Below are 24,248 nucleotides of genomic sequence, written 5' to 3'. Positions count from 1 at the left end.
GCCTAAGCGGTGGGTGTTGCCTTCTGACACACGTCTGGTGATGTCAGGGGGAGTGGCATATGCAAATAGGTTATGCTGATGAGTTGTGCTAATGAGCTCCTGCACCTCTTTTCCTACAAAATGACCCCTGGGACCACCCGCCACCCGCCTGCATTAAAACAAAAACTACCAGGCAGCGTGCTCCGTGACTGAGGTGCTACAGTAATGTGAATGCCTAACCACCAGATGAGCGCGTGGGGAAACCGCCCCAGGGTGTGCTGTCTGGTTGGTGTGTCCCACAGCACTTTAAACCGGTGCAATTAGAGATGCACCCAGATCGCGGCAAGCCTATAGTGTGACTGCAGCCTCAGAACAGCTTCCCAGTGGTTTTTCCCCCTGTCCCATTCAGAACAAGATCAGGAACCTTTTGCTCTAATGAAAGCCTGGGAACTAGACACACCTGGCCCCACCATCACCCCCTACAGAAAACTTATGGCAGAAAAAAAAGTGTCACAGGCTGACAAAGAGAAGCAAATAGAAAGGGAGACATTATGAGGCAGAAAAACACAAAGATATTCACTCTGATGTATTTTACTTCAATAAGCCAAACTACATCAGCATCAGCCACCTGCATGCAGCAAGCATGAATCAGACCTGGGTCTCAAAACCTATTCTTATGTCTGTTATTTACAATCATCTTTTGATCATTTCTTTCAGTTCACATCCAGTCTTCTCTGCAGTGCTCCTTACTTTTTCAGCTCCAGGTGTGCTATGCAAATCACACCCTTGTTTCTGTTGCAAAGGTGGTATGCAGATTCAGGGCACCTCTGGCCAAAAGAAGAGATATGGAACATGTTCTGTACTCTGAAAAAAGGCAACCTGGGTTCTGCAAGCAAAAATCCAGGGTTTAGAACCAGATTCTTACAACACATTCCCTTAGTCGTTTACACAGGGACTGGTATTAATTTGTTTCATATATTTCTATCCCACTTCTCCACAAAGTTTCCACGAGGTAGCTAATCCTAAACAGTACAATTAGTTTAGAATAATTAGAACAACTGATAAAAGTCCAGAAATTAAATCCTCAAGCAAAAATACAACAGTAAACAGTCAAGGCAGCAACACAAAAGATTTACAAACACAGGGCAGGACATCGAGAGAAAGCAATCCTACACTCGCTTATCTGGCTGTAAGCCCCATTGACATAACTAGGACATAAACATACACTGGACTGCACAGGAATAGGCAAAGACAGTGGTACACAAACTCCCAACAGAAAATGCCCATGCAGCTCTTCTAAACCCCAGTCTCTTAAGAGCCTAGCTAGAGGTGACATTCAGGCTGCTAATGGGGAATGGCTGGATTGAATACTTCCTCGTATTGGGGACCCCCTCCCCTCAAAAACCCCCTCTCGTCATACAAAAGACTACCTCTTAGGGTTCAAGCAGCTAAAGTAGGCTTCCCAAGTCCCCCCGGGGGGGAAACCCCCGCCCCAGAGGCCCGTTCCCCGCCGCGCCAGATTGGGCCCCCGGAAGAACTCCACCTCGACGTGCGCGTCACCCGGAAGTGATGTGACCACGCCAGGCATGCTGGGGGTGGGGCCACGACAATCTATGGTTTTCCCTCGTATGGCCATGGCCCCGCCCCCAGGGTGCCTGCCGTCATCACGTCACTCCCGGGTGACATGCGCGCGTGCACACCAGATGCCGGACGGGAGCCCCATGCTCCGGCAGAAGATCGACTTGGCAACCCTAAGCTAAAGCCATTTCTTTGAACTGCTAATTTTCTATTGGCAGAAATTTTCTTGGGGGGGGGGGACCATCAAGGCACACAATTGATTGGCTGTGTGTCTGATGTACTTGGCATCACATTTCCCCGCCCACATTTTTGATATATTCAGGGGGGTGTACTACTACGATGCTGATTCTTTTCTAGTTGTACCTGAGCACTCCATTGGAGCTCTGAGCATTTCAGATTGGACCTAAGAAGGTAAATATTGTACTATTTCCATTTTTTCCAGTTGGCTACATACCAATTTTTCTAAAACAATTAGAAGACTTTTAAATTAGCAACTGCTTAGTCACATGTTTTGTGCATTTTAGATCCATGGGCAAGTGAAGTATTTTATATCTTGATGAGCTGCCCATGTTGTATCACAAAGAAAATTTGGGCTTCCGGTTTGGCTAAGATGGAGGACTGAAGCGTTTCGCGATCGTGCGAAGCGGGCGACGGCCACTTTCGACAGTTTGGGCAACATATAGCCCAACGCATCACTCCCCAGCGAGGGGGGGGGACAAGCAGGCAGCGGCGCCTAAGAGGGAGTGTGAGGTTGGCGTAATCCAGCTTCGGAAGAAGCTGAATTGGGCTTTGATCTCCTCCCATGAAGAAGGCAAGTGCCAAGCAACTCTATAGTGGCCGATCGAGCCGGATCACCGGCATAAATTCTTCGTCAGCCGACCTCTTTGTAGAAGGACAACAACTGTGAGTTAAAAGAAGCAATGCGAAACCCGTTTTGAACGTGCTAGATAACAAAAACGTGCCGCTTACCTGAACTGAGTTTTGAGCTAATTTGAATTAAGCGGTTGAGCGGAAAATGAATAGTAAATCCCAGAAATCCGATTCCGGAGAGAAAAAAGTTGATTGAAGTCTTTAAAAACTGTAAAAACGCTTATTGTTTAACATTCCTGTGGTGAAGATGTGTGCAACTGTAAAATCGAAACTTACGAACAATATCGTGGGAAGAGCAGGCTTGTGTAACAAAGAAAGAGGTCCGTGTGAAACATCCAGGAAGTTGAATTCCTAGACGGGCATTAGCGAAAGGAAGACAGTGGAATCCTTAAAGGTGCCGGACCGGAAGGTCTTTGGAAAGCTGCCTCCATGGAAGCAATGGAGAAGAGAATGACAGAGGCAATACAAGCCATGGGGGAGCAGATAGAAAAAACATTGGGGGACCAACTGGAGAAGCAAACTCAGATTCATCTGAAACATCTAGAAGAAGTCCAAGAGAAGAACATAACAGCATTGAAGGAATTGGTTACTACAGAAATAACTTCAATCAAGCAAGAAATGGAAGGAGTTAAGAAGGATGTTCAAGCAAATGCAACCAAGACTACAGAGACAGAGGAGAAGATACAAAAAATAGAAGAGAAACAAGATTCTTTGACTCAACAAATTACAAGATCAGAGACAATGATGGAGTTCAGAAGGATGCAGACTCATCTGAGATTCAGAGGCATTAAGGAAACAGAGAATGAGAACTTAAAAGAAAAAATGATGGAAGTGATAACGGCTTTTCTGGGCGAGGAGGAAGGGTCAATGGACTCAGACTTTGATTTGATTTATAGAGTGAACTCCAGAATTGCAGAAAAGAAGAATTTACCAAGGGATGTAATTGTACAATTTGTAACAAGATCAATAACAGAGGAGATATTCAAGAAGCAATTCAACGTCCCTTTTGTAATAGAGGGAAACAAAATTATGGTGATGAGAGAACTCCCAAGAACAATACTGCAAGACAGGAAAAGGTATAAATCCTTGGCGGACAAACTCAGAGCTTTGAGCATCAGATATAGATGGGAGATTCCACAAGGTTTATCCTTTACGTATCAAGGTGGGAGGATTCAGATCAGATCGATGATGGACTTTTATAAATTTAAGGCGGACAATGCGGACGTCTTTGGAGAACTTTAAAATAAAACGCATAATGGAGTACAAATTGTTGTCATGGAATGTTAATGGATTAAATTCACCAAACAAGAGGAAAAGAATCAATCATTGGATACAGAAACAGAAATGCAACGTGATATGCTTGCAAGAAACACATATTAGAAAACAGGATATAAAATATTTAAAGAATGCTTTATTTGGAATTGAATTTTGTTCTGCGGCCTCAAACAAGAAAAAAGGAGTTGTGACATATGTGAAGAAGGAGTTACAACCTACAGAAATTTTTAAGGACATAGATGGCAGATACGTGGGTGTGGAATTAATGATTCAGCAGAAAAAAACATTGTTGATCAACGTGTACGCACCCAATGGAGCAAAGGAAAAATTTTTTAAGGATATAACTGACCAATTACAACAATTGACTTATGAGCAAGTTATTATGGCCGGAGACTTTAATGGGACAATAGATCGTCTAGACAGAAAACCACAAAAGGACAACGAATTCAGCGGAAAATTGCCAAAGAATTTTTTTGAATTAGTTAAGCAAGAAAAATTAGAAGATGTTTGGAGGAAATGGAACCCGATGCAGAAAGACTTTACTTTTTATTCCAATAGACATTGCTCTTTTTCCAGAATTGATATGATTTGGATGTCTGAAGAATTATCAATGAAAACACATAAGACTGAAATTTTGCCAAGATGTAATTCAGATCACAATCCGGTGGTATGGAGTTCCACAGAAAGGAAAAAACCCTTTCTGTGGAGGATTAATGAAGACTTGTTGGATAAGAAAACGGTAATTGAGATGTTAAAGGAAGAAACGAAACAATTCTTTCAACAAAATTTAAATAAAGAAACACCGATACAGATTGTATGGGATGCTTATAAAGCGGTGATGAGAGGAATTCTCATCTCGCAAAACGTGAAGCAAAAAAAGGAAAAACTTCAAAAACAAACAGAAGTGTTAGAAAAAATTGCTCAGAAAGAAAAGGAATTAAAAAAGAAGCCTGGAAAAAAGCAAATTATTAAAGAATTAAAGTTGCTGAAGGAACAACTGAATGAGACTTGGAATCAGGAAATGTATTGGAATTTAAAGAAGTTACAACAGAAATCTTTTGAAGGGGCGAACAAACCGGGAAAATACTTAGCTTGGCAACTTAAGGCTAGAAGAGAGAGAAGAATGATAACCAAAATAATAGAAGATGGAAAAGAGTTCGTTGATCCTAATGGAATAAAGAGATGTTTCTTCAAGTATTATGCTAAACTATTCCAAACAACTAGAGTTGATCTTGAGAAGATTAAAACATATTTAAAGGAGATTCCACTACCAAAAATAAGTAAGGAATACAAAGATTTATTAAATGGTCCAATTCAAAAAGAAGAAGTGATGAAGGCAATAGAAGAGACAAAGTTGGGGAAGGCGCCTGGGCCGGACGGATTTACAGCGAAATTCTACAAAAAGATGAAAGAAGAAATTTCCCCGGTCCTGGAAGCTTTAACCAACGAAATAAGAGAAAACAAAAAGGTGCCGGACTCATGGAAAGAAGCAATTATTTCTTTGATTCCAAAGGAAGGACAAGATTCAACAAATGTAAAGAACTACAGGCCAATATCTCTTTTGAACAACGATTATAAAATCTTTGCAAAAATTATTGCAGAAAGGGTGAAAAACTATTTACAAACGGTAATTTCTGAAGATCAAGCGGGCTTTTTACCCAAAAGGCAGATTAGAGACAATGTAAGAATAGTAATGGACGCAATTGAATATTATGAAAAGCACCCAGAAAAAGAAGTAGCTTTTCTGTTTGTTGATGCAGAAAAAGCTTTTGACAATCTTAATTGGAATTTTATGCACCAGATGATGGAAAAGATTGAAGCGGGACAACATTTTAGAAATTGTATTGAAGCTATCTATTCTGAACAAAGAGCTAAAATAAATGTGAATAAAGAACTGACAGATAACTTCAAAGTACAGAAAGGAACAAGGCAAGGTTGTCCGTTATCACCGTTATTATTTATCTGGGTATTGGAAATACTTTTACAAAAAATACAGTACGATCAAGAAATAAAGGGCTTGACACATAAAGGACACCAATACAAATATCGAGCATTTGCAGACGATGTAATGTTTATGGTGGAAAACCCAACAGAAAAATTGACATTGCTTTTTCAAAAAATAAAGGAGTTTGGAGAATTGGCCGGCTTTTACGTAAATAAGAATAAAACAAAACTTATATGTAAAAACATGATCAAACAAAAACAAGTGGAACTACAAGAACTGGTACAATGTGAAGTAGTTAAAAAAACAAAATACCTTGGAATTGAATTAACGGCAAAAAATATAGACCTATATAAGAATAATTATGAGAAATTATGGACTAAGCTGACTCAAGATTTTAAGAAATGGGATAAAATGAACTTATCACTGATGGGAAGAATATCAGTTATAAAAATGAATGTCCTACCACGTTTGATGTTCCTGTTCCAAACAATACCAATTCTGCATAAAACGGATTTGTTGGCCAAGTGGCAACAAGAAGTGTCAAAATTTGTTTGGGCGGGCAAGAAACCAAGGATTAAAATGAAAATACTTTGTGATGCCAAAGAAAGAGGAGGTCTACAAATGCCAAATCTTAGACTATATTATGAAGCGGTTTGTCTAACATGGATGGATCAATGGGTGAAGCTTGAAAATGACAGATTGTTGGGGTTGGAAGGGCATGATTGTAGATTTGGCTGGCATGCATATTTATGGTATGACAAGATAAAAATGGACAGTTTTTTTAAACTTCACTTGGTGAGAAAAGCTTTGTATATGGTATGGACGAGATATAAGAAATACCAGAGTGACTTAAGACCATTGTGGATTGTACCAGTAGAAGTGTTGATATCTTACTCAAGACAGCGAGGTAAAGACTGGTTGCCATATAGAGACTTAATTAAAAAAGAGGGAACAGAATGGGTAATGAAAAAGCAGAATGAAATTGAATATGAATATGAGTGGTTGAAATATATGCAGATCTATGATCTTTTTAGATCAGACAAAAAAAATTATGGTTTTAGAGATGAAAAAAATGAGATGGAAAATGTATGGGAGAGTGGAGGGGGAAAAATATCTCTAAAATGTATAAGGTATTGTTAAAATGGTATACAGAAGATGAAAAAGTTAAAGAACAAATGATAAAATGGGCTATAAATATGAATAAGGAAGTGTCTATGGAAACTTGGGAGTATTTGTGGAAGAATTCTATTAAGATATCGCCTTGTACCAATGTAAGAGAGAATGGTTATAAAATGATGTATAGGTGGTACATGACGCCTAAGAAAATTGCAAATATGAACCAAAATATGTCAAATAAGTGTTGGAAGTGTAAGAGTCATGATGGCTCATTTTACCATATGTGGTGGACTTGTGAGAAAGCTGTAGACTTTTGGACAAAAGTCCACAATGAAATGCAAAAAATTTTGAAATGTTCTTTTAAGAAAGCTCCAGAAATTCTGCTTTTGGGACTTAAAATGGAAGAAGTTAATACGACTAAAAAGACATTACTCTGGTACCTGATAGTAACAGCAAGAATGATTTATGCCCAATTTTGGAAGACAGAGAAGGTACCAGAGATCGATGAATGGATACAAAAAGTTCTGTTCATGGCACAAATGGACAAAATTACAAAAAAATTGAACAATAAAGAAGATGATGTGTTCTTTGAGGAATGGAGTGACTTTAAAATTTATCTGGAAAAGAACTGGGATGTGAAACAAAACTTAATATGTTTAGATCAATATTAAGACAAATGATGTTATCTGGAGATTGTAATTGTTATGATATAAAAAATGATATAACTAAATGATGTATAAAATGGGTGGGAGGAAGCATTGCGGGAAGCCACAGAAGGGAGGGGAGGAAAGGGGAAGAGGGTAAACAATGGAAAACGTGAAAATGTTTAAATGTTAAATGGTGAATTTCCTATGAAAATAAAAAAAATTTGTTTACCAAAAAAAAAAGAAAAGAAAATTTGACACCACTTACTCCACGGGTGAACACATTAGGGTGAGTAAGGTAGCTATCCTAGTTCCATGTATTTCAAAAATTTAAATTAATTTTGTTTCTTTTCCCCCTTCATTTCAGGTCCTTTTTGTGTATGATCAGTTTTATGTATGCCTCTGTTAAATTGCTGGAGTGCTCAGTTTGGATTATACCACTAAGGAAGGCCAGGTGCCAAAACGCATTTGTTATTAATTCTTGCATAAGGAGATAATATGTACTTTTAAACCTGTACTTACGTAAATGGACATTTATCTTTATATTGGGATTAGGTACTTATATGCTGAACCACAGGATTGTTGTTTTTAAATGATATTTTAGCACTTCTGGATATATTATTAATTTATATAAGATAGTTTGTACATCTGCACTACGTGCAGAGTTATATTTTACTTTCTTTTCCTTTGTTCCAACCTTTTAGGTTACTTTCAGTGCCAACCTAAACATGATGCATTTCTTTCTTCCTTTCTGTTGGTTTTCAAGGCAGGAGACATTCAGAGGTGATTTGCCCTTGCCTGCCTCTGCTTAGGGGCCTTGGACTTCCTTGCTGGTCTCCTTTCCAAACACTGACTAGGGCAAACCTGCTTAGCTTTCAAGATCTGCTGAGATTACTGGAATCTATTTATAATAAAGATTAAAAGATTGGATTTAATGATAAACTAACTGAATTAGAAAAAAAATCTTGTATTATCAGATGATAAACTGATAAAGAAAATCTACAAAATTTTAGTAGAGGATTTGTTGTTAGATGAAACAGTAAAGCAAAATATGATTTTGTGGGCCCAAAATGTAGGTCACAATATTAATTGGAGAGAGTGGGACCAGATATGGTCTAAAAATATTACAATAACTAAGGCAGTATCATACAAAGAAAATATGTACAAGATGTTCTATAGATGGTATATTACACCAGATAAACTTGCTAAGCAGAATGAAAATTGTTCAGATAAATGTTGGAAATGTAAAAATAAGTCAGGTACATTTTATCATATGTGGTGGCTATGTGATGTAGCAAAGAGATACTGGAGATGGGTCCACGAGATGATGCAAGAGATATTGAGAACTAAAATACCATTCTTGCCAGAAATATTATTACTAAACATATTTCCAAAGGACTTTGATAAAGGCAATAGATATTTGATAGTACATCTATCTACAGCGGCAAGAATACTATATGCAAAATATTGGAAACAAATGGAAGCACCAAAGAAGCAAGAGTATGTGAATAAACTGTTGGAGACGGCAGAAAATGATAAACTGTCATCGTTGATGAGAGGGACAACAGACCCAACATTTCAAAAGACTTGGAAAAAACTGTATGACTGGTACAATATAAATGCATAATTCAAAGTAATGAAATTTTTGGTAGGATTAATCTCTTTTAGTTAAATAGAAACTATGGTAAAAAGATAAGAGTACACAGAAACTTAAACAAACCTAAAGAAACTTTTTAATATGGTAATAGAGTTATAAGAAAGTATACTGATCTCATTGTATGTTTTATGTTTGTAAGTGGTTGTTTGTGATATGTTGTATGTATGTGTATAAAATGGAACATAATAAAAGTGGACCTAACGGGTACTTTAAAAAAAAAAAGATCTGATGAGATCAGGCTAGCTTCTGCTATCCAGGTCTGGACATTTCATTAGCTTTAAGTTAATCAATAGGATATTACAACCACTGTACGAAACGTTTAAAACTGTTCAATTCTTCCCCCCCCCCCCAAAAACACACACTGAAAATCTTCCTGACTCTAGTCTTGTGCAACACGGTACTGAAAAGCTTTCCCGGTCCTTCTGCACATAGTCCCTCAATCCCCTGAAATGTGGTGCCATTTGATTTCCTGACCTAACAGTAACCTACAAAATAATTAGTAACACTGGTCCTCCTTGGCTCCAGAGCTCAAATACGTCAGACTAGTTGACGGGTTTAAAGGGGGGGGAGGGGTGAAGGGGATTTTAAAAATAGCCAGTCAAGTCTGTCCCCCCCCCCCACATTAAACTCGGCAACACTTCACTGAGCTTCTGAAGCTTAACAGCTTTGGACTTGACGGCAGCCTTAAACTCATCTTTTTGGACACTCTGCTCACTATATGCCGCTATGAACCATTCTAAATTGCTGCACAATAGCTACACATCGCCCACATGAGGCCTGTGAAATTCAAAGGCTTAAATAGCTTTAGTGCCTGGAAACATTTTACACAGCTGGCCTTTGATCTTCCACAGCAGCAGCCCACAAATCCGTACAACCCACACGGGGTTCCTCCTTCCATTCCGTACTGGATACCACTTCCTTGACTGCTGTCTCCCACCCAGGTGTAGTCAGTTCTGACTTTCCTCCTGAGGATGTCTGTAATCTACATTTCCCAAAGGGCCACAACGGATGAACCAAGTGCTCTTTTTGGTTTTCAGATGCAGCTCTGTTAGCTAGACTTCTGAAGTACAGAGAAGCTTTGACTATGTGTACTCCAATGCTTCCACAAGCATAAAGTATTAGGAACATTAGTGAATACTTAAATCCCTCCTCCAAGGCGTCCAGGGAGATGTGGATTTCTCTCAGGGCCTAAATAACTATGCAACACTCTTTCCCCCAGGTCCAGTAGAGAGACGAGGTCTGGGAATTCAGCGCTTCTGAGGTGAACAGAAGAATAATGAAGCTCGTGACCACAGAATGCAGAAAAAGAGGGCTTAAGCTTTTCCCCCAGTGTCCTTTTGCCAACCTGGGGCTCAGGGCTATTTGTTCCACTGGTGAAGCCTAATAGGTAAAAGTTTTCTTCCCTAATGGGGTAAAGAGCATCTCCCTGGGCGAACAGAGGCTCCTTAAACTGCTTCTGCCTGTGTACCACAATCTGAATTAGTATCAGGCCTGGGATTGAAGGTCCCAGCACAACACTCCTGGACTACGCCTGTTGAATGCACTGGGAAAAGAAGATACTGATGTACACAAAGTAAGTATAATAAGCAGTAGAAGGAGAACCATAAAAGGCATGCTGGAAAGGGAAGGTACAGGCTTCACTATGTGAGAGGAGAGAAAACAGGTGCTAGAAACCTTGGCAGTAGCATTAACTTCAGGCTGTCACCACCTTCTATTGTTTGCTGTGGCCAGAAAAGAGCAAAGACAAATCTTCCCAAGGAAGTGTATGCTGCTCCAAAGGGCACCATAAAGCCCTTCCTGGCTCCACCCTACCAATTTCTGCACGTCCAGTGTCACAATTTGCCTTGGTTTTTTCTGCATGTCCCACCCATCCTATTCAGACAATTGCACAACTTTTCTGACCTGTCAGCAACTTCTGTTGGGGTAATTTTTAATATTGACCTCTGTCCCACTCAGGCTCATAGCCAGGATTTTGTGGCTTGTGGGGCAAATTTTTTTCTGGTGGGGCTGAAGTTCTCAGTGCAGAAAGAAAAGCCGTTTAGCCAACAGAAAGCTGTTACCGGGATAGATCTCTAAATTGCAAGCACTCAACCACTTTAGATGACAGTTCTCAGCTGCTGCAAGTGAATTGCTTCAGTCAGCCCTAAGCGACAATTCTGATAAAAAGTTGGCAGGTGGGGGTGATGACTCAAGGGTATGATACTCAAGAAAGCTAACACTTAGGCAGAAAAACTCTCTTAAAGGAGACAGGTTCTTGACACAGAAGGGATCCTAGAGGTCACCGACTCCAATCCCCTTGATCGGTGCAGGAATTAGTCAACTACAGCACCCCACTCTGCTTAAAGTAGCACACACCTTTAAAAATGTTTTAAATTGATTGAAAAAAGCATTTACAGGAGAGATTCTTGTGGGGCTACGCCTTTAATAAAGGGGACAAAGCCCCCCAAAGCCGCAGACCAGGTCACCCTAACTTTGAGTTTATGCAGCTTGGAGGTGTAGGCATTTACAGAAACCACAATCTCTTTAAATGCCTTCTCGGTATAGCTGAATGCATCCAAATAAAAGTTCCCCCGAAAAACTTGGGGTTTTTTTTGGGGGGGGCAGCTATATTGGTAGTCAAACAAACAAACAAATGTATTAAGAACAGTCATAAGACCAGCAAAATAAACCAAAATACAGATCTCGGCTTAAAAATACCCCCAGAATACCAGTGAGGCATTTTTTGAATTTATTTTGCTCGAATAAACCAAATGCACACCCCTACTCCAGAAACCCTCCCACTGTTGCCCCCCAAGCACCAAGAATACAGAGCATCACTGCTCCAGGCATATGGTTCCTTCTATACCTTGCGGCTAATAGCCACAGATGGACCTCTGCTCCATATGCTCTTGAAGCTGTCTATGCTTGTAGCCACCACTACTTCCTGAGGCATTGAATTCCATGTGTAATGTACTCTTCGGGTGAAGAAGTACTTCCTTTTATCTGTTCTAAACCTACTGCTCATTAATTTCACTGTGTGTCCACAAGTTTTTGTATTGTGATAAAGGGAGAAAAGTACTTCTTTCTCTGCCTTCTCTATCTCATGCATAATTTTGTAAATCTCTATCATGTCACTCCTCAATCATCATTTCTCCAAGCTAAAGAGCCCTAACCTCCTTAACCTTTCTTCACAAGGAAAGTGTTCCAACCCCTTAATCATTTTAGTTGCCCTCCTCTGCACTTTTCCCAATGCTATAATATCTTTTTTGAGATACGGCGACTAGAATTATACACAATATTCCAAATGAGGCCGCATCATAGATTTATACACGGGCACTATGATACTGGCTGATTTATTTTCAGTCCCCTTCTAATAATCCCCAGCATAGCATTTGTCATTTTTATTGCAGTTGACATCTTCAGGGAATTATCTACCATGACTCCAAGAGATCTCTCCTGGCCCCCACCAATGTTTATTTGTAGTTAGGATTTTTGGCTCCAATGAGTATTACTTTGCATTTGCCCACGTTGAACTTCATTTGCAGCAATGACACCCAGTCGCCCTGCCTCAACAGATCCCTCTGGAGTGCCTCACAGTCCTCCCTGGTACTCACCACCAAGAACAACTTAGTGTCATCTGCAACCTTCGCCGCTTCACTGCTTACTCACAACCAGGCCCGTAGCCTGTGTGGGGCCCACGGGCCCGGGCTCCCCCGCTGGTTTTGCGGGCCCCCTCCCTCCCAATCCTCTGCTCCCCTCCCCCCGCCCATCGCCGCCGCTGCCATCCCGCAGGCTGCTGGTGGCCATCACGCGCTGCCTCTCGGAGATCAGGCTGCACTTCTTGCACTGGCAGTCCCGCCACATGCAGAAGCGCTTGTGGCCCTTCAGCGGTGAGGAGTAGCCGTGGTTCCTGCAGCGGGCGCACTTGGGCAGCCGTGGCAACTTCTTGCCCGTCGCGCCGCCGCCGCCACTGACTCCTGCAGCAGCAGCCGCCGAGGCTCTCGCCTTGGCCAGCGGGCCAAGCTTGCCCCCCGCCGGCGGCTCGGCGGAGGCCGAGGGCTTGCTGAAGGAGGGCGCCTCATTGGGCAGCCGTGCATTGCACCGCCGCCAGCCGCCGCCCCCTGCTCTCCCGCCCTCCCTTTCCGCGCTCCCAGCGCCGTCACTTCCCGGCCCGGCCGCAGGAGGCAGGCGCGCCGCTTGCTTGGGAGGAGCCGCGGAGGACGTTGCCCGCCCCCTGCCACTGCCGCTGGCTGGAAGATGGCGAACGTGCAGCTGGAGTTCCAGGCCAGCGCCGGCGAGGCGGACCCGCAAAGCCGCCCTTTGCTCATGCTGGGCCAGCTGCAGAACTTGCACCGCCTGCACTGGAGCCAGCTGCAAGGCAAGCTGCAGCCCAGAGTCTCCGAGGAGGTAAAGCTGGGCTCCCCGCGCCTGCCTGCCCTGGGGGAGGAGGAGGAAGGGGCAACTATGGGGACGCCGCCAGCTAGCCAGCTGCCCAGCCGGAGAGAGCTCCAGGGCTCCTGCTGCCCTCCTTTTGTAGCTCCCCGGTTCTCCCAGATTAGAGTCCAGGCACTTAACCACTACACCAAACTGGCTCTTCCCATCTCCCAGCATGAGATGGACTGAATCCATCAGGGAAGCCACGACTCACAATTGACGCCACTTAACACACACACACGGGGACACAGGACATGTTCTCCAGGTCTGTTGGCAACCCTACCACGGTCTGTTTTCTTAAGTTCTGCCGGATTGGAACAAATTCCCACACCACCCACCAGCACTTAGCCTCCAACCGTGACCGTCCAGATGCACCCCACCCCGTCGTGCAAGGCAAAGGCCACCACGTGGGACATCGGGGTACACTGCCTCGGACCTTGGAGGCTCCGCTTCAGGTCCAGCACGTGGCCGAGAGGCGGGCAGTGCAGGCTCTACCCCTGCACCGCTTCCCTCCAAGTTTCCCGGCTCAGCCCCCGCCCATCCGCAGGTAAACGAGGAGTGACTTGCAGCCTATGCCTGCTTACTCGGGAGTAAAGCCCACGCTGTCCAGCGGCATTTACTCCTGAGTAAGAAAAGATGGATTGCACGGCCTTGTGGGAGATGCTGGAGAACAGGGGGGAAAGAAAGAGCAGCCGCAAAGGAGGGGGGGGAGCTTGGAGAGAGAGAGAAGGGGGGGAGGGCATCACGTCACTTCCGGGTGATCCGGCCTCCCCACTTTCCCCAGGGCCCCCCCACTAGGAAGGCTTTAGCTACGGCCCTGCTCACAACCCCAAATTATTAATGAACAAGTTCAAAAGCACCGGACCTAGAACTGAGTCCTTTGATACCCCACCACTTACCACCTTCCATTGTGAAAACTGCCCATTTATACTCACTCTCTGATTCCTGTTAATTAACCAGTTTTTAATCCACAAGAGGACTTGTCCTCTTATCCCATGACTGCAGAGTTTACTTAGGGGCCTTGGAAGAGGAACTTTATTAAAAGCTTTCAGGAAGTCTAGGTAAACAACATCAACTAGGTCACACACTTATCCACATTTGTTCACCCCCTCAAGAACTCTAACAGGTGCCCAATCTAACAAGTGCCCAATCTCTTCGATGATCTCATCAGATCTCGGTAGCTAAGCAGGGTTGACTCTGGCAAGTACTTGGATGGGAGACCTCCTTGAAATACCATCAGTCGGGAGGGCAGGGGCAGGCTTTATTCAGTCTCCTCTCTGAATACCCTCCAGGCCCCCAGGAGGGATCAGTCACCAGAGGTAGCCATGACTTCCAGGTGCACACAAACTCGCACACACACATGCACATAAGAAAAAATACAACCCCCCCCCCCCAAAAAACCGCAAACAAAACTCTAAAAGGTTAGTGAGACAAGATGTTTCCTTACAGAATCCATGCTGATTCTTCCTCAATAGCCTTTGTTCATCAATGTGCCTACTAATTTTATCTTTACTTCTGTCATTAACAGCCTTGCTCAGGTCTTGCAATCTGAGGGCCATAGCTTCCTTTATTGAGTTAATCCATCTCATGTTAGGTCTTCCTCTTTTCCTAGTGCCTTCTGTTGCCATGAAGCCATTTCAGATGGCATTATTAAAGACTCATTTAATATCACTGCCTTGCTGGACTGTGAAGAGTGTATGCCAGGGCAATGGGCAGAGCTGTGGTTCTAAGTAAAGTGCCCAGTGCTGGACAATGGACTGTACACTGTGGCCAAGGGAAGCCTTGTGCCAAAGGAGTATACCAAGCCAGATGTGGACCTGGGACTACAGAAAACTTCTGCCCTTGCACCTCTGCATCCCCACAAGGACTGTGATGCAGACCAACAGCCCTGGCCTCCATTGAACACAGACAGTAGCAGACCAGAAGAGAATCCATGTTCTGACAGAGGACCAATGTTCCTGCACAGAAGCCATGAAGAGATCTCTTCTTCATCATGTAGCACATTCTTCCCCCCTCCTAAGCCATTCTCAAACAAAGACAGTTGCCCAGCTAGAAACAAAACTTAAGCCTTCCTGCCACTGATCCAGATAATGCCTCTGACAAGCCTAGGATCATTAACATGAAGCACCAACTCTGTGAAGTGGCTGGATCCCACTTCCCCTTCCTTTGTCTCACCTCCTTCCCCAAGAGGTGTCACTCCCTGCCGCACATCAACCCTAAATTGCCCAACCATCATTTTCCTTTGTCCCATCCATCCTGGAATATTATTCTTTTTGTCAACATTTCCTGGGAACCTGTGACCACATGGCTCTGGCCTCAGGTCATAATTTGTCTATTTAAGGTGAGCTCCCCCTGAGCTTGCTCTTTTCTCTTCGCCTCCTATCTACCTTCTTGGTTCCATCCCGGATCCATTTGGAACTACTCCACGTGCATCGCTGGTCAGCTCATGATCCACCCCCTCCCTCCTTTACTTCTCTTTTCGCTGCAAGATCTGTTCATCTTATTGGACAGGTAATGATACTTCCTGCTAATGCAAATGTAGCTATCTTTTCACCTCTGCTTTTCCTAGTGCTGTATTGAGTGTGTGTGTGTTTGCTAATTTTATTGTATGTTTGAGAATTACTCAGTAAAAGACCAATTATTTCATCAACTTGGTCTCCTCATCTATTCACAGGCTCTGGGGATTCTGGTATTTCCAAACACAGGTTATATCCCCATATTTTATGCCTATTGTCCTTTAATATTCATAATTCCCCAAGCTTATTAATCAAATGAGGCAATTTGGCTAACACTTCAATTTTTCCCCTAGCATTATTGTCTTTTCCAGTGACTCTTTGTCTTCTCATAATGTGACCGAAGTATGATAGCCTCACTTTAGTCATTTTAGCTGTTAGGAAGAGTTCAGGCTTGATTTGATCTGTGTGTGTGTTAAGTGCCATCAGGTCACTTCCAACTTATGGTGACCTTATGAATTAATGACTTCCAAAATGTCCTGTTATTAACAGCCCTGCTCAGGTCTTGCAAACGGAGGGCCGTAGCCTTCTTTATTGAGTCTATCCCTCTCCCATTGGGTCTTCCTCTTTTCCTGCTGCCTTTTACTTTTCCTAGCATTATTGCTTTTTCCAGACAATAGTGTCGTCTCATCATGTGACCAAAAAATGACAGCCTTGGTTTGTGCCTAATCCTCACTGATTACCTACTGAGAACAGAACTCTTACAGGATGACCTATATATATTGGTCATACCTTATCACAAATATATATTTTTTTGCCTTTACACTTAAGTAGCTTTATACAGTTCTATTGTTCCTTCCTGCGATCCAAGTTTCTAGGGCAAGACCATACAAAGATCTCTTACCCATGATGGTGACATCATACTCAATCTGGAAGAGGGCCTCCTGGTTGCACTGACGTAGGATGTTCAGTGCATCAGCATGACTGACACCATGGAGGGGGATTCCATCAACGCTTAACAGCCTGTCCCCAACTTTCAGAGACCCTTCCCTGCAAGAAACAAGGCAAGCGTAAAACTTGAACATATTCAAACAGTATATTTTCCTAGCAAACTATTTTCAGCATTCATAGCCCCCCCCCCAACACACCTACCTTTAATAGGTGGGCCTGCAAGACGGAGCTCTTCCGCCAGGCTTTTAATTAGGAGCCGCCCACCACTACCACCAACTATTTGTTAGTAGCACTGGGGTAGCTGGTCAGCCCTATATGGAGATCGAGCCACAGTATAGTACAAGGCAGATATGGCTGAACCATGATCCATCTACGATATACCATCTTTAACTTGACTGGCAGACCAACTTTATTCTGAGCACTTTAATTGTAATATATGATTGTTTTATCTCATTTTTATATGTTTTTATATATCATGGCACACAGTGCCCTTAAGTGTAAGCTGCCCTGAGCCTGTCCGCGGGGAGGGCGGGATAGAAATCCAATTAAAAAATAAATAAATAAATAGGACTCTTTTTGTAGCAGGAACTCCTTTGCATATTAGGCAACACGCCCCTAATGTAGCCAATCCTCCAAGAGTTTACAGTAGCCCCTGTAAGAAGAGCTCTGTAATCTCTTGGAGGACTGGCTACCTTAGGGGTGTGTCGCCTAATATGCAAAGGAGTTCCTGCTACAAAAAGAGCCCTGCGTTTGTGGTGCTCCCATGCTGGTTCCAAGGGTATACATAACCTTAGTCTGAAAATGGCTCACATGATACAACTCCCTAGTACATCCACAAACTGTTCAAAGAATGCCTGTCCCGTTGAGAAATATGTCACTCAAATGTGACATAAAAAACAATGCGAAGCCAAACCACGTGGGGCACAAATGGATTTCTTCACCAGTCCTCAGTCAGATGATAGACAGCAGTTGCAGAACCCCCAGGTCTTCCTGGACAAGACTTCTGCTTAGGATCCAGTTCTGGTTTCACATGCTGGGCTATGGGATGGAGATGATACTAGCTGCTTTAGTAGATGACCTCTGTTTGAATGTACATGGGCTGTGCCACTTTCTTTGCTCTTACTGCATTTATCAGTAAGCTTTGTTATTGTGGACCATGCCATATTATTGAGGTGTTTGGACACAGAAATAGGGATTAAGGGATTATGCTTTAGATTGGTTTCATCAAAGTAGGACTTGTCTTGTGGGGTGCCATAGGCTCAGTCTTATCACCCATGCTATTCAATCCCTCTGTAAAGCCCTTAGGAGAAGTCATTTATTAGAACAGCCCTGCCAAATCAGATCAGTGGTCCATCTAGTCCAGCAATTTGCCTCACAATATGGCCAACCAGTTACTATGGAGGGTCAACAACAGGACACATAGGCTGAGGTCCTCCTTAGCGATGCTTGCTGGCACTTGTATTCAGATGTTTACTGCTTCTGAATGTGGAGGTTCCCTTTAGTTACCATGGCTAGTGGCTAGAGACCTGTCATCCATGAATCTGCTGATCCTCTTAAACTAATCCTCTTATACCTGTGGCCATCACTACATTCTCTAGCAGTGAATTCCACATTTTAGTTATTCACTGAGTAAAGTAAAGCTTCATTGGATGCACTTGAGTTTTCGTATTTTGGGAGATGGAGAAAAGTTCTCTCTATGCATAATTTTATAAGCCTCTGTCATGTTTCCCTTTAGTCATCTCTTTTCTAAACAATGAAGTTCTAGACTCTTCAGCCTTTCCTCGCATGAAAAATGCTCCAGTGCCTTAACCACCTATTTGCCCTCCTTGGTACATTTTCCAGTTCTGCAATGTTCTTTTTGAGGTAGAGTAACCAGAACTGCACATAGTATTCCAAAAGAGGCTGCACCATAGATCTATACAAGAATATTATTATGTTCAATCCCTTTCCTAATAATACCCAATGCAAAGCTTGCATTTTTCACTACTGAGGCACACTGGGTTGAAATTTTTATTGAGCTATCTACTACAACCCCCAAGTCCCTTTCCCTCTCAGAGAAAGAGGAAGAGGAGGAGGAGGAGAGGAGTAGTAGTAGTTGGATTTATACCATGCCCTTCACTCAGTCTCAGAGCATCTTACAATCTCTTTTCCTTCCTCTCCCCACAACAAATAACCTGTGAGGTAGGTGGGGCTGAGAGAGCTTTGAGAGAACTGCCCTTGAGAGAACTGTGACTGACCCAAAGTCACCCAGCTGGCTGCATGAGGAGTGGGGAATCAAACCCAGTTATCCAGATTAGAGTCTGATACTCTTAACCACTACACCAAACTGGCTCAGCAAATTCAGAACCAATTAGCCTATACTTGAAGTTAGGACTTTTTTTTGTTACAGTGTGCATCACCTTATACTTACTTACACTGAACTTCATTTGCCACATCTACCCATGCCCAATTTGTGAAGATTCTCCTGGAGCTCTTCACACTTGGCCTTGATTTTCATAATCCTGAATAGTTCTGTGTCATCTGCAAACATGGCTGCTACACAGCCCACCTCCAGTTCCAGATTATTTATGAACAAAGCAAATAACACCGGCCCTAGTACTGAGCCTTGTGGGACCCCACTTCTTATTTCTCACCATTGTGACATCTCTTTTCTTCCTGCCATTTACCCAAGCTTTTAATCCACAAGAGGACCCATCCTCTTATCACGTGACTACTGAACTTACTTAGGAGTCTTTGGTTAGGTACGCTGTCAAAAGCCTTTTGAAAGTCCAAGTATATAATGTCCACTGGGTTACTGTATAATTCCACATTTTCTGCATTGTTTATAGCGTAATATGCCTTAGTTTGTCGCTCACATTGTTTTCTAATTTTGTAATCCTAGCCCAATTGCATTGTTCACTGAACAATTTATGGGATGTGATTGCATTGTTTTATATCCTGTAATAATCCGCCTTGAGTCTCAGCAAGAAAGGTGGGTTATGAAGTAAATAAATAGACATGTACCAGGACAGGGGGTATGCAGCCACAGATGCAGCAGCAATTACACCTGTAACCCTATGTGCACAGATGAAATAGGAGCACATAAAAGCGTACAACTGTGCATACGGTGTAGCAATCCACAGCAGAAGCCTCTGATTGATATATCAAGCTTTCTACATCTGAGCAAAATTTTAATATGGATGAAGTTTCTTAAAAATGGCCCAAACATGTACTTTTGGTATTGGGTAGTGGTGTAGTGGTTTGGTGTAGTGGTTAAGTGTGCGGACTCTAATCTGGAAGAACTGGGTTTGATTCCCCACTCCTCCACTTGCAGCTGCTGGATGACCTTCGGCAAGCCATAGTTCTGTCAGAGCTGTCCTTGAAAGGGCAGTTCTTGAAAGAGCTCTCTCAGCCCCACCTACCTCACAGAGTGTCTGTTGTGGGGAAGGAAGGGAAAGGAGTTTGTAAGCCGCTCTGAGACTCTGAGTGAAGGGCGGGGTATAAATCCAATTTCCTCCTCCTCCTCTAGTTGGGTGTAGCTGCATGAAGGACTGCACCATGGAAACGGCTGTATATTTGAGTTTGTTGTTAGCAGGAACATTAAGAAGGGATCTTACAAGAAATCGGTGTGAACTCAATCAGAGGGTACATACAGCTAACTGAATACTTCAACAGCTGGTTTTTAAATTACTAATGGATTTGAAACGTCAATATTTTGATTTGGCTTTAAAAACTCTGTCTCTTGGGAGAACTGCATTTAAGTGATCACTTGGAAACTATCCATACAGGTTCAAATGACCTGTTGAGTAAAAAGATACATCCAAATGTCAACTTTAGTAACAAATTTGGGATATAAACCTGCTAGAATTTCATGCTCCTACACTGTTCCTTTAGTCATCTACAAGCTGGAGACCTGCAAAGAATAGGGGAGGGGACAATCTGAAAATCCTGTCCTCCACAAACGCCCCCTACAGGATCCTACAAGCTCTCAGGGGCATGAACAGGCTAATTCTTCTTTCCCCCCTCTTGAGTGGACACTGAGCTGTTCTCAACTTTCTGTGCCTCTTGGAGCTTACTTCATATTCATCAAGTCCTTTGCTTCCCATTTGGTTAATACACAAAATCATTTTGGTATGCATATCTGGGGAATCCAAGGAGTATGTAGAAACCCCTAACTTTTTTTTCTACGTATCCTAGTTTCCCTGCTTTCATTGCCATGACAAAAACCAGCCGTTTTACTACTAGAAAGAGTAATTTGTTCAAGCTCCATTGCAAAGTGTAGTTTGATGCAAATGTTACCTGTCTGCCGGGCCACCTGGCCTAACATAGGTCAATACTAATGGCCTGGATTTGTGCCAGTCTTCATGGGCTCCTCCTGTAATAAAATGGCAAAAGTTGTGAAATGCACCGATATAAGAAACTTGTTTTACTACAGTGGAACATATTAAGCATTTTTGGGGAAACAGTCAAAAGATTTCGACAAACACATATGAAGCTCTACTACAGATAATAAACTAAGCACTTCTTGAGGATTGCTTTGTGTGTGTATTAGCCTTGAGGTTGATTTCCATGTAACACCCGTCACTATTTCTTTCCCCAACTTTCAAAAGCTGACTTAGAAAGTTCCAGGTGAGATGTTCCCTGCCTCATAGCGCCAAACTTTGTGGCAAGAGAGGCTAGATAGGCACACATCCTTCTTCCTGTCTTTACTCTTCTGCCAATGTCCCCTTTGAAATACAGACAGTGTTTTGAGGGACCATTTCCCCTTCCTTCTTCTCTCTCACTCAGTTGAAGACGAGCTCTCTTCCTGCATGCACCAAGAAAGATACATGCTGTCCTCTCTTGGCACTATGAGGCAGATGGGCCTCTTGCCATCTGCTTCCATCCTTTAGTTAGGAAGTTAGTACTTTATCCTGTCTCTCCTCTTTCCTATTCAAAGTGTACTTCTCAAATAGAGAATGAAGTATTTCTCTTCTAAACTTGCAATGTAGCTCTGTGTAACTTTGTAAGCTGAGTAACCTGGTAAAATGATGCTCCTGCGTTCGTAGCTTTATTTAAGCACTCTGCTAACTAGCGGTGACTGGACTAACCACACCAGTTAACCTCAATAGGTTATGGGCCCAGCATGCTTCCGCTGCATTTGTAGCTTTATTTAAGCACTGTGCTAACTAGTGGTGACTGGACTAACCACACCAGTTAATCATCATGGGCTGAAAGAACACTGACCTCGGAGCACAAATCCAAAACTGTTGCCTTCTTTGTACAGGGTCACTTCAATGGTCTTTGGAATAATGCCAGCACTGGTCTCTGGAGCTATAAATGAGAAGAACATGGAGGTGAACTCTCTCTCTCTCTCTCAACTGCCATTTTTCTTCCTTTCTAATTGTGGCCTTTATAGAGAAGTTGCCTCATTGCTCATACAAATCTTGCAATATGAAAGGATTTTTAATTAGAGGAACACAACACGTGCCTTAAACATACAAATCTATTAGACAACGGTATTAAAAGATAGCAGAATTAATGTTCTAGATTGTATTACAACAGATGGGAGACACTCATCATACTATGAACCACCATTTTCCTTTCTCTTACAAGCTTCGAAGCAGACTCCAGCTTTCAGAAACTGGTCTTTGCTCTTACAGTTAGTTTAACAGATTCTCAAACTTTTGGTCGGTTTTGACCTCAGAAAGATACAATCATATTTTCACAGCTAGAAAAACAGTTTTACCTACATTTTGACTGAGATCATTATTAAACACTTTAACTCAATTCTAAAGGAGATGGAAATTATTTCATTCTTAATTTGTTACTTCAAGGAAGCAAAGTAAAATGTATGAAGACCAAGATTGGATTCAGCTGTCATGCTAAACCACGTTTTAATCAAATGCCATTCCGATGTGACTTCCAAACGTAGACAATCCAACAAATCAGAGTTTGTCAGCTGGTACTGAACACCTGGGTTCAAACTAGGGTATATAGCTGGTTTGTTAATCACAGACATTACTAACTCTGATGCACTGTGACAATGCAATTCATGAACAGCAGTTTGTTAAGTAGCACTATCCTATAGGACTTGGCCACAGACGGTATAGGGGAAATGTGCTCTGTCCTGGTACAGATAGGAAAGAGGTAACAAGCAGACAAACCATGGGTTGGGGATGGTCTGTGGCTCAGTGGCAGAGCATATGTTTTGCATGCAGAAGGTCCCAGGTTGAATCTCCGGCATCTTCCATTAAAAGGATCAGGTAGTCAGTGGTGTGGAAGACCTCAGCCTGAGATCCCGGAGAGCTGCTTCCATTCAGAGAAGGCTATATTGACCTTGAAAGACCAATGGTTTGATAGTGTGAAACTTGTCATGGTAGAGCCAGGGAGTCAGGCTGGGAGGGTGGGTCACAAGACACGTCCGAGGGTCAGCTGGGATAGCAGTCAGCAGAGCGTTAAACAAGTCCCAAAACACCAGACACAGCCGTAGTCAAACGTTACCAGAGGTCAGAGTCCAGAGAGCAAAGCCGAGAGCGTCGTCAGATTCAAAGCTGGGGGTCAGGAGCCAGAGCAGAAGTCCAAAAACACAAGCCGAGTCCAAAAAGCCACAGAGTCAAACAGGAATCAAGGTGCAGAGCTTCTGGTTCTACGAACAAGGTTGCCAGCACAAAGTGCTCATGGCCAGAGGCCCTCCTAAATAGTGCTCTGGCTCATTAACCCATTAGCACCTTTGTGCGAGGTCCTGGCTGCTGTTAAAACTCAGGGCTCAAGGATCTCCGCCCTCTTGAACGCGCTTCTTTTCGTCGGCTAGCCAGATCCTGATGTCTCCTATCCCTAAGCCGGCTTACAGGTGGGGGAGATGCAGGTGGTGAGCTGCTTACTGCCCGATCAATCCGAGGTGCAAACCGTCCTGTAGTTGGCTCAGATTGCTGTGTATCCTCTTCCGTACTTACAGTAGGTGCAGATCCTGATGCTTCTTCAGCTCTTAAAGGCATGGAATCCTCCCCTCTTAGGCTGTCAGGAACTGGATCTGGGGCTGAGTCAAGGGCAGGCATGACAAAGCTGTTTCAAGCGTTCATGTGCAAGCCAGAGTTTGTTACTTATCTGCACTCCCTGAGCCAATAGCTCAGGTTTTCATCTGTGGTGCTACCCTTCTGCCTTTACATAACAGAAAAATATCAACACTGTACTTTTGTTTATAGTAGACTATTTCTTTAGTAACTCTTTACAATCTTTCATCACCCAAGTTAAATTTACTCTTTAGGATATTTTAAGGAATGACAAAAACACACTTCACAGGTTTGATTGGAAAAACAAAATTTTCATTTGAATGTGAGAAGTTTAGGCAGGCTGTCAGCTTCTAGCACAATACTTTGAATACCATGGACTCACGTTTCAGTCTGTGG

The 24,248-nt window shown here is 42.9% G+C and overlaps 1 protein-coding gene across 1 annotated transcript in view; it reads right to left on the bottom strand.

The window, feature by feature from the left end:
• Positions 1-24,248, bottom strand: part of GRIP2 (glutamate receptor interacting protein 2) — a 193,891-nt gene that overhangs the window by 88,117 nt on the left and 81,526 nt on the right. The window contains exons 5-7 of the mRNA XM_015429364.1: positions 22,087-22,173; positions 21,160-21,235; positions 16,835-16,980 (exon numbers count right to left, since the gene is read on the bottom strand). Of these exons, the coding sequence (XP_015284850.1) occupies positions 16,835-16,980; positions 21,160-21,235; positions 22,087-22,173 (309 nt within the window). The remainder of the gene's footprint in view (positions 1-16,834; positions 16,981-21,159; positions 21,236-22,086; positions 22,174-24,248) is intronic.

This window comes from Gekko japonicus, unplaced genomic scaffold, assembly GCF_001447785.1.
Source record: "Gekko japonicus isolate JY-2015 unplaced genomic scaffold, Gekko_japonicus_V1.1 scaffold12, whole genome shotgun sequence".
Classification (NCBI taxonomy): domain Eukaryota; kingdom Metazoa; phylum Chordata; class Lepidosauria; order Squamata; family Gekkonidae; genus Gekko; species Gekko japonicus.
Note: the sequence above shows the minus strand (reverse complement) of the source record. Positions and strands in the feature narration are given on the sequence as shown.